This window comes from Castanea sativa, chromosome 7 (genome assembly GCF_040712315.1).
Source record: "Castanea sativa cultivar Marrone di Chiusa Pesio chromosome 7, ASM4071231v1".
Lineage (NCBI taxonomy): Eukaryota > Viridiplantae > Streptophyta > Magnoliopsida > Fagales > Fagaceae > Castanea > Castanea sativa.
In genome coordinates this window covers 26,565,244-26,576,470 of record NC_134019.1, presented here as the reverse complement: position 1 = coordinate 26,576,470, position 11,227 = coordinate 26,565,244, and the positions used below count along the sequence as shown (strand labels likewise).

The 11,227-nt window shown below is 40.9% G+C and overlaps 2 protein-coding genes across 2 annotated transcripts; both read right to left on the bottom strand.

Moving 5' to 3' along the window:
* Positions 1-4,174: 4,174 nt before the first annotated feature.
* LOC142644236 (uncharacterized) lies at positions 4,175-5,079 on the bottom strand. Its single transcript, XM_075818890.1, has 2 exons — positions 4,966-5,079; positions 4,175-4,921 (listed from the first exon to the last, which is right to left on the bottom strand). Exons 1-2 carry the CDS (start codon positions 5,077-5,079, stop codon positions 4,175-4,177), a joined length of 861 nt encoding a protein of 286 aa, XP_075675005.1.
* Positions 5,080-5,240: 161 nt separating this feature from the next.
* LOC142644235 (uncharacterized) lies at positions 5,241-5,729 on the bottom strand. The gene has a single exon (XM_075818889.1). The coding sequence runs from the start codon at positions 5,727-5,729 to the stop codon at positions 5,241-5,243; it is 489 nt and encodes a 162-aa protein (XP_075675004.1).
* Positions 5,730-11,227: the final 5,498 nt, after the last annotated feature.

Here is an 11,227-nt window from a genome sequence, read left to right as displayed (position 1 = left end):
TAATTTCACTTTTAATCAGATTTGTAAAGCATTTCTTTTGTACACTCTCTGTGGTCTTTACTTGTTATTCGTAGTTTATTATGTTGGCCAAGACATGCTTTGCTAAAATTGATCCGTTTGTTTGAATAACTTTCATTCTCCACAGGAGGATCCGTCCACTTTGAGGACTAATTTCATCCTTTATAGGATGATCCGTCCTCTTTTATGGACTTAAATGAATTTCATCTTTACAGAATAATCCATACACTTTATGGTCTTTAATAAACTTTATCCTCGGTAGGATGATCCGTCCACTTTGTGGTCTTTATGGATTCATCCTTCATTGGATTATCCGTCCACTATGTAGATATGTTAAATTTTTATCCTACTTGGGATGATTGGTCCACTGTGTGGACATGTTAGGTTTTCATCCTCCTTGGGATAGTCCGTCCACTATGTGGACTACAATTTTCATCCTCCTGGGATGATCCGTCCACTATGTGGAGCAGATAGATTTTTATCCTCCTCGGGATGATCCATCCACTATGTGGACTTGACAGATTTTCATCCTCCTAAGATGATCCGTCCACTATGTGGAGTAGATAGATTTTCATCCTCCTTGGGATGATCCGTCCACTATGTGGACTTGATAAATTTTTATCCCTCATGGGATGATCCGTCCACATCATGGACTTGGTAGATTTTCATCCTTCTTGGATGATCCGCCCACTGTGTGGACTTGATAAATTTTTATCCCTCTTGGGATGATCCGTCCACATCATGGACTTGGTAGATTTTGAGCAAAATATATTCCATATACTCTGAATAAACTCCTCTTATTATAATGGATTGGTAAAATATCGTTTATAGAGAATAAGAAAAACGCCTTTTGACTCTAAAAGTACTTGTAGGAAATAAAAACTATAACTATCTACTGGAAGAGATAAACTGGAAATGAGGGGGGTAATGTTGCTGTCGTCTACTGGTAGTACTTCTTCAGGTGCTCCGTGTTCCATGGATGATTCAACTTTTTCCCGTCTAGTGCCACTAAGTAGTACGTTCCCTTCATATGCCATGCAATGATCCTATACGGCCCTTCCCAGTTAGGTCCTAGCTTCCCTTGGGAGGCATCTTTTGTGGCGCCGAGTACTCTTCTTAAGACCAGATCTCCAACCTGGAAGTCCCTGTGCCTGACCTTGGAGTTGTAATGCTTTGCCATCAGGTCCTGGTATCGCGCTAGTCTCTGCTCCGCTATGGCCCGGACTTCATCCACAAGATCAAGCTGCAAACGCATGGCTTCCTAATTTTTTCTCTTATCGTAGTTCTCCATCTGGTAGCTTGTTAGCCCCACTTCTGCCGGTATGACGGCCTCACTACCATACGCTAATCGAAACGGTGTTTCCCCTGTCGGTGTTCTCGTCGTTGCCTTGTACACCCATAAAACACTTGGTAATTCGTCCGGCCATATGCCCTTTGCCCCCTCGAGCCGGGTCTTGATATTCTTGAGCAAGGACCGATTCGTGACTTCAACCTGTCCATTGGCCTGCGAGTGGGCGGGTGACGAGTAGTGGTTCTTGATCCCTAGCTGGGAATAAAAGTCTCTGAATACGTCGTTGTCGAATTATTTTTCGTTGTCCGAAACCAGCTTTCTCAGAATACCATACCTGCAAATAATATTCCTCCATACAAAACTTCAGATATTCCTCTCTGTGATAGTGGCCAAAGCCTCTGCTTCCACCCATTTGGTGAAGTAGTCAATGCCAACTACTAAGAACTTCAACTGCCTTACCGCTGTTGGGAAAGGGCCCACGATGTCAAATCCCCATTGTGCGAATGGCCTTGGGGCCGCCATAGGGGTGAGTTCTTCCGTTGGTTGCCTTATGAAATTGCCAAATCGTTGGCACTTGTCGCAGGCTCTGACGTATGTGTTGGCATCCTTTTACATTGTTGGCCAGTAGTATCCTGCACGGAGTAGCTTGTGCACCAAAGACCTAGATCCAGAATGGTTGTCGCAAACTCCTTTATGGACCTCCCTCATGACGTAGTCCGCTTCTTCATGGTCAAGGCATCTCAGGTACGGTCGGGAGAATCCTCTTTTGTATAGGACGTCTTTAATCAAAACGAACTGGGCAGCTTTAACCTTCAACTTTCTTGCGACCTCTTTGTTGTCTGGCAGTTTGCAGTCCTTAAGATACGCCGTTATTGGAGCCATCCAACAATGCTCATTGCTTACCTCTTGCATGCTAGTGCCATCTAATAATGATGAGAGTTGGACGAAGGATAATACCTGGTCGGGGATGATCATAGGTTCTGCTGAAGCTGCTTTTGCGAGTCGGTCGGCATCTTGGTTCTCTTCTCTTGGGATTTGAACCAACTTGATCTAGAGATTGTTCGCTCGACCCTTCACTTCCTCGAGATACCTCTTCATTCTTTCATTCTTGCACTCGTAACTTCCATTAACCTGACTGATCACAACTTGAGAGTCGGAGTATATGATCATACTCTTATCTCCTGCGGCTATCGCGAGGTCCAGTCCTGCTATTAAGGCTTCGTATTCTGCCTCGTTATTGGTGGTAGAGAAATCCAAACGGATCATGCATTCGATCTTATCTCCTTCTAGGGTGTGCGATACCACTCCAACCCCTCCAGCATGTTTATTGGAAGATCCATTCGTATAGATTTTCCATATGGGAGTCTCCTCTGCCCTCTGGTTTTTCATGATGGTGAACTCAACGACGAAATCTGCTAGTATCTGTCCCTTCACAGCCACTCGTGGTTGATACCGAATATCGAACTCACTCAGCTCGATTACCTACAATGCCATCCGTCCGGCAGCTTCAGGGCTACTCATTGCTCTTCCCAAGGGTTTATCTGTCTAGACATTTATGGTATGTGCTTGAAAATATGGTTTGAGTTTCCGTGCTGCAGTCACCAATGCAAAGGCGAGTTTCTCCATCTGAGGGTACCTTTCTTCTGCTCCTCTCAGTGCCCAGCTTATGAAATATATGGGCCTTTTTACCTTATCTTCTTCTCTAATAAGAGCCACACTGACGGCTACTGAGGAGACGGCAAGGTATAGGAACAATTCTTCCCCCGGCATAGATGGGCTGAGCAACGGCGGAGTAGAGAGATACACCTTTAATTCTTCAAATGCCTTTTGGCACTCGTCTGTCCATTCAAATGATCTCCTCAACGTGCGAAAGAAGGGGAGGCATTTGTTCGTCACCCTTAATACGAATCTATTCGAGGCTGTTATCTTGCCGTTCAAACTTTGTACTTCCTTTACCATCCTTGGAGGAGCCAGTTCCATTATCACCTTCACTTTCTCTGGGTTGACCTCGATGCCCCTTTGGGATACCATAAATCCCAAAAACTTTCCCACAGTTACCCCAAATGCACACTTGCTCAGATTCAGCTTCATTTTGTATGACCGAAGAGTGTCAAAAGTCTCCTAGAGGTCGCTCATGTGATCAGACTCCCGAATGCTTTTTACCAACATATTTATCTACGTAAACCTGCACGTTTCTGCCAATTTGGTGCGTGAACATCTTGTTCATCAATCTCTTATATGTGGCTCCTACGTTTTTAAGCCCGAAAGGCATTACTTTGTAGCAGAAAAGCCCCTGACTCGTTACGAACGAGGTTTTCTCTTGATCAACCTCATCCAATTTAATTTAGTTGTAGCCAGAAAAGGCATCCATGAAGCTCAAGAGTTCATGTCTTGCGGTGGAATCTACCAAGGTATCAATACGTGGGAGTGGGTAACTATCCTTAGGCCAGGCCCTATTCAGATCCGTGAAGTCAACATACATTCTCCACTTCCCATTGGCCTTCTTGACCATTACTACGTTTGCCAACCAATTCGGGTAGTACACCTCGCGTATGAAGTCTGCTTCTTGTAACTTCTATACTTCCTCAGCTATGGCTCGATCTCGTTCAGGGGCGAACACTCGCTTCTTTTATCAGACAGGAGAGCATGAAGGTGATACGTTCAACCTGTGGACCATAACCGATGGGTCGATCCCCAGCATGTCCTCGTGACTCCATGCAAAAACGTCTTGGTTTTCCTTGAGGAATATTGCAAGTGCTTGTCGGACTGTTTGGCTGACCAAGGTACCGATTCTTGTGGTCCGTTCGAGCCTAGAATCATCTAGGTGTACTTCTTCTAAATCTTCCACTGGTTCTGCTACCATTGCTATTCCTCGATGTTCATTGCTTGCAGGTGGTCGTCCATTTCCATCATGGCGACGTAGCATTCCCGTGCGGCCACCTGATTTTCGCGCAGCTTTCCAACTCCGTATTCGGTAAGGAATTTGACCATTAAATGGTAGGTCGAGGTTACAGTCTTCCATGCATTGAGAGTGGGCCGTCCGAGGATAGCGTTATAGGTAGATGAGCAGTCGACCACAAGAAAAACCACATCCTTGGTTATTTGCTGGGGGTAATCTCCAACCATCACAAACAACGTGACGACGCCTAAAGGGTAGACCGTTGTCCCTCCGAAGCCAACGAGTGATGCATTTGTTGGGACCAGTCGCTCTCTACCAATCCCCATTTGCTGGAACGCGGGGTAGTAGAGGATATTCGCCGAGCTTCCGTTATCAACCAAAACTCGATGCATGTTGTAGTCCCCTGCCCGGATACTAACGACAAGCGCGTCGTCAGGTGGGTGGTGAAGGTGTCGTGCATCTTCTTCCGAAAACCCGATAATGGGGTTATCAAGTTGCGCCATTTTTGGTGAGGAACCCGTCAGCCGAACGCTCTGAACCATCCACAAGTATGTTTTTCGAGCCTTTTTAGACAACCCTAAAGAAGTAATGCCCCTACAATCATCTGTATGTCTCCTACAGGTGATCTGGGACTTTCGTCTTCTCGTCGGGGGGTTTGTTCCTGGGGTTGATCTGTTCGCTCCTTCCTTACAAACCTCTGCAACCTTCCTTGCCTAATAAGGGCTTCAATTTACTGTTTTAAGTCATAACAATCCACCGTGTCATGGCCATGATCGCGATGAAAACGGCAGTATTTGTCCCTTGGCCTCTTGTTAGGATCTCCCTTCAACTTGCCAGGAAACGTCAAGGCTCCTTCATCTTTAATCGACATTAATACTTGGTTGATTGGGCAGTGAGAGGGGTGAAGTTTGTGAATCTTCCTGTGGGTGGTTTGGATCGTCTATCCTCACGTCGCTCTCTAGTTCTAGCCATCTTCCGACCCCTATCTGATCGTACGTCTTCCTGCCTTTCCCTTTTCCTAGGCTTTTCTTCTCAGGCCAACAGTGCATCTTCTACGTTCATGTACTTCGTCACCCTGTAGAGCACATCTGACATTGTCTTCGGGTCATTCTTATACAAGGAGAATAAGAACTTACCCTTCCGCAGCCCATTTGTGAAAGCTGCTACCAGTATCTTATCGTCCGCCTCGTCTATCGAGAGAGCCTCTTTGTTGAAGCGGGATATGTATGACCTTAGCATCTCATCTTCCCGTTGCCTAATGCTCATCAAACAAGCTATGGACTTCTTGTATCGGTGGTCTCCAATAAAGTGTGAAACGAATTGAGCGCCTAACTCCTTGAAAGTGATTATCGAATTCGGCGTCAGTCTGCTGTACCATATCCTCGCTGGTCCCTTCAGCGTAGTAAGGAAGGCCCTACACATGATCTCATCTGGCACACCTTGAAGGTGCATCATGGTCTTGAAAGATTCTAGGTGATCTAAGGGGTCCTTGGACCTATCATAACTCTCCACCTGAGGCATGCCAAACTTTGGGGGAAGGGGGTATGAACTAACAAGCGCTGTGAAAGACGAATCAGTTCGCTAGACCAAGTCATCGAGGTCGCTGGATACTCGACCCTTGAGGGCATTCATCATCACATCCATCCGTTCCCTCATCATCTGCATCTCAGCGACTATGTGAGGAGGGAGAGTGTCCGAGAAAGATGGTCGGTTGGTGTCCTGCCTCTCCGGTCTGCTCGGAGCATGGCTACCTTCGGGTCCTTCCTGATTTCTCCTTTCAGCACTTATTCCTTCCTGGTCCTCCTCCTATGTGCCAAGGTGCACATTCCTTTGTCGCAACTGCTCCTCCAAATCATGATTCTGCTTAGTTAGGCGTTCGACCACTGCCGTGAGTGTTTGGACTTGCCTGTCCAAGCCCGTGGTGTGCGGTTCGTCGCCCTGATTTTTGGTTGTTGCCATCGATCGAGTGAGTACCATGCAACTTTTTGTCTCAAGGATAAAGCAAAGGCTGATCACTCGTTTTTCCCACAGACGGTGCCAACTAATGATGCCAAAAAATCACCAATAAGCTGCGCACACACCCAAATCCAAACAATACCTACAAAATGAAAAGAGAATACCTAACAGAGAGCACCGGTGTAGTGCCAGCCAAAAACCCTCTCAAGGTCAAGTTAGAACTTTTTTTTACAACCCTAGAGTGCCAGAGTTGAGTCAATCATGCGTACCTTGACTTGTGAGGGTTTTGGGGTATTTATAGTAGTGTAGGGTTAACATCCATACCTTGGCCACGAATTCCTTTCCTTCTGGGATAGAACCTCTTCGACTTTGCATGTCCCCTAGAGTTCTTTTCCTTATTGGAGTCTCTTGGTTAGGGTTAAGCGTGTCATGCAAGAATTCTCTTTATACACGCTTGCATGGGGATTAAGCAAAGCCACATCAGACCTAACGTGAGATGCAAGTCAATTTCATTTAGGAATCCTTTGGGGCCAAATCTGGAAAGATGACTGCTACGTCTTGCTTGTGTTCGTCCACTGTGGGTTAGTGCTCCTTGGATCTGTCGTCCTTATACCATCACATCTATTCAAATAGACCCGTCACATTCATTTTTATTCCCCTTCAGATATGGTACAATATCTTACACCTCTCAAGCATTCTTTTTTTTTTTTTGATAAGTACGCCTCTCAAGCATTCATTAGAGCAAGATCTACTAGTAAAATCACCATGATCAAGATATAATTTAAATTTTAAAATCAAAGTTCCCTTTCAACTTCAGGATAATTTGAGACTAAAATTATGACTTCTGTGGCTTTGCGTAGAGAACACCCTAAGCCCTAAGAAGGAAATATAAGAGAAAGAAAAAAAAAAAAAAAAAGATGAAGTATAATCATTAATTCCCTTATTTTTACTAATATTCATGTTGGAAAAATTGATTTTGTATCTCATACAAAATACATAGCGGAAGCAACAAACATAGATCTATTTCATTCATGAGAGATAACATGTAACCTTGAATTCTAGAACAAATAATAGAAAGCGTACCTTGATGCAGTAAAATTCAAAAACAAGACTTGAGAATACGTTTAATCTTCATCTCAATTCCATATAGTGCCTAAGAAGTGTGGTCTCTCAATCAGTCTTTATATGCGTTGATTCTCAAAGAAAAATCCTTCTTCTTCTCCTTGTAGAGAAAAACTGTTTTCTTTCTTTTCATCATACGTATGTTCTAACTACCTCGGTAGTTACTTTATTTAATAACTCTTATTAAATAAAAAACGGATTATCTAATTGGGTTAGCCTTTTGGGCCTACCCAATTGAGCTTTAATTTGTGGCTTGAGATGGGACCAAAGGGAACAAATAAGACTCTAGCTCCAATGGGCCTTGAGCTTTTCTGTAAACTCTTGACAAGTCCAAAATTACCATTAATTATATTTAATATCACTATATAAATATAATTGCATTCTAGGCCTTATTAATAAATTATATCCCAATACTCTAATGATATCATTTGACCCCTCCATGAAATATCCATAGTGAACAAAGTCATAATAATGTCACTTTGTAAACAACTAGTTTATCCTTGAGTACCCGGTTTAATCTTTTAGTTATTCACATTTATTGAAATCCAATTTCAATAAATATAAGTTTTAGTAACTCCTTACTAAAGTGAGCACCTTGAATAACCAATTCCCATTAAACTTATCTCAATGGAATATTTCATGTCTCTACAAAAGAGATTATAGATTCTATCTTGTGAATATGTGTTCCCTCAACACTACGTGTGATTACCCAACATACTGAGGTTTTGACCGTGAATATTAGATCTCACTCCTAATATATCAAAGTAACCTATATTTCATGATCGGGTTCACTACCATCTCAAGATTGAGAGTCTATGAAATTAGAAGTCGTGAGATTAATTATTCAAGTATCAGTTGTTCATTGAATAATTAATCTCACAGCGGTCTAGTTCAATGTTTTAATTCTTAAGATACATCAACACATCAACTAGAAGTCTTCACTTCCATGATCAAGACAAATCATTTTAGTTGATGTGTTATAGTCTTTGCAGATGAAACGCCCAATTTCATCACTGACTAAGAACTACATTTCGAGTTTACGATGAATTTGTGATTTACATCTTCTATGACTAAATCACATACAATGCATCTCATGGACTATGATAATGTCCCATTAAATCATTTATAAATAGTCTCATATAATTAAACAATTTAATTATTTATGACATGCCAATAAATTGAATTTTAGGGCATAAACCCCAACAATCTCTCACTTGCCCTCAAAGAAAATTTACCATATATCCGACACTTATTTCCCTTTAAAGTAATTTATAGTTGCTCTAAGGCAAGGTTTGGAAACAAGTTTCAACTAGATTTATTGCATAAATTATTTTTTCTGCTACTACATCTCGCGTACTCATATCTCTCTAATGAGATAATACTTACGCTTAACGTGTATCTTCACCACCTAGGATGAACACATATCTTGAAGTCCAACTTCATGAATCACAATCAAATTACAAGTCAGTATTTGTACAACTAATAACGATCAAATCCTCACTTTGGTGGACAAGCACATAATCTCTCATTCTCCTAAGATATTTAAGAATATGTTTTACTCCCACTAAATTATGTGATCTTAGATTCAATTGATATTTGCTTACCATGCCCACCGCAAAATAGATATTTAGCCTAGTATATAGCATAGCATAAAGACTTCCTATTGATATAGAATAAGGAACCGTCTTAATATTCTCTTCCTTTTATATGTCTTAGGACTATAGTCCTATATAAAGGAACTTCAAACTTAAAAAGAAAGAATCATTTCTTGAAATATTACATGCTATACTTGGTTAGAATCTGATGATGCAAAGAAGATCAGTAGACTGGATGCTTCGGACTTGAAATGACCACTTGCTCTCTCTGCGGCCTGAAGAAAAAAGAAAAGCGAATCAAAGGTGACCGGGGCTGCCGGCCAAAAACCCTCCGATGGCAAAGTCAGTTTTTCTCTCTATATTTTTGGAGTTCCAACTTTTTTGGAGTAAAATCCACACACCTTTGCCTTATCTGAATCAGTCTTTATATAGTGCCTTCATAGACGGTTATCGAAATTGGAACCTCCCCTGGATTCAAGGAGGCGCAAGGGTCAAATGTAACTCCCATAACCGTTTAGGAGTTATTGCTTCTATTTCACAACGGATACCTGACAGTTATGCGTGGGATAAGGAATTATCACATTATATTCGGAGATTTTCCTAAGTATGATACTCTCGTCCTGGAATTCCTTAGTTGAGTATACTTTGGCACTTGCGCAGGGGCTGTCTCGTCTGACAGACAAACTCCTTCAAGACGAGGTTGTCCGCGCTCTGGACGAGCGCCTATTCTCTGGTGGTGCTTATCTCGTCCAGAGCTCTTCTTGCTTGGATGAGGTAGTTGCAGGTAGGTTCCAGAGGGTGTTTACAATTCCAGCCGGGTTACGGACGACCTTTATGGACGACTTGGAGATAGGCAAAATCAGTACCCTATCAGAATCTAATCTATTTAAACAGTTTGAGATAGACCCAACATCCTAATTTCTAAATTTTTAAAAAAGTTTAATTCTTAGGATGTGACTAGTCTTTCCCAAGTACTTTATATCAAACTAGACCAAACAACAAAAAATCTCCATTGATGACAATAACTCTACATCATTCTAAATGATTAGAATGTCATCAATATACATTACAAAATTTGTTATTCTATATAGCTTTTACACACATAAGGCCTTTTAATACTTGATCAAAATCAAACAACTTGATTGCTTGATCAAAGATGATATTTTATGATTCAGATGCTTGCTTTAGTCCATAAATGGACTTTAAGCGACTTGCATACTAAACACTACTGGTTCTTTACTATGAACAAGTCTAGTTACATCATATAGATGTTTTCCTTAAGATTGCTACAAAAAGAAGTTTTCTTGATATCCATTGTCATATTTCATCCAAATGAAATATAATGAATAAGAGAATCTTGATAGAATCAAACTTGACTATTGGTGAAAAAATCTTTTCATAGTCGAACCATTTCTTTCTGAATAAATCTTTTTGCCACTAGTCTTGACTTTGAAGGTTTGCACCTTCAAATCTATCAATCTCATTTACTTGTAGACCTATTTGAAAATAATAAGCTTAATGCCACTAGGTGCCTCTACAAGTTTTAGATTTCAAATAGAATCCAATTCTATTCACATAACCTTGATCCAGTAATCCACATTCATATCATCTATTGCCTTTATGTACGACCGAGGATCAAATTCATATCCTTAAGGAATGACTTCAAAAGTTTATTCCAAAAGTATGAATCTATATGATAATCCTCCCACTACGATAATGTACCGGTGTAATAGTTATCTCCTATATAATGTCTTGTGATGTATCTAATACAACCATCTCATTTCTAAATGTATTTTATAGTTGTCCTACAATAAATACTGACATTTTTTTTCTAGAACAATCTACCTTTAAAAGAGCCCTATTCCTCCTTTATGTATGCACTGACTTGAAGAAGTCATTAGAACTTTATTCCTTTACAAAAACGAGCCCTAGATCATATTATCCTCTAAATAGAATTCATAGAGTGTGAATATAACAAAGTAATCGTTCTAAAAGCCCGTATTTCACCAATCTTGAATTTCATTTAGATTAATAAGATCTAGACATAAGTGTCAAAACATACAATACCAAAAGATGAAACTTTCTCTTTAAAAAATAAAACATGTAAATTTCCATCTAGAAAACAATCATGAACAATGCTTAGCTTTACCAAAACAGAAAACATTCTCCTTTTGGTTATACTTTTAAGTCTAATTTCCTTTTGGCAACTACTAGGGAAACTAGCTTGTCCACCCTTACTTTTTAGTTTAGGCTAAGAATTTGAATTACATCATATTGATCCTGGCCTTAGCTTTTAATATGTCTTTCATTGCGTAGAACTCACTTATCAACTCAAATAATATGAAA

What these genes read in the sequence shown, in the direction of transcription:
- LOC142644236 (XM_075818890.1), bottom strand. Translation starts at nt 5,079, where the DNA reads ATGTCGATTAAAGATGAAGGAGCCTTGACGTTTCCTGGCAAGTTGAAG. An exon ending in GCGATCATGGCCATGACACG is followed by an intron (nt 4,922 to 4,965) that starts GTGGATTGTTAT and finishes AGCCCTTATTAG; the next exon opens with GCAAGGAAGGTTGCAGAGGT.
- LOC142644235 (XM_075818889.1), bottom strand. Translation starts at nt 5,729, where the DNA reads ATGCCTCAGGTGGAGAGTTATGATAGGTCCAAGGACCCCTTAGATCAC.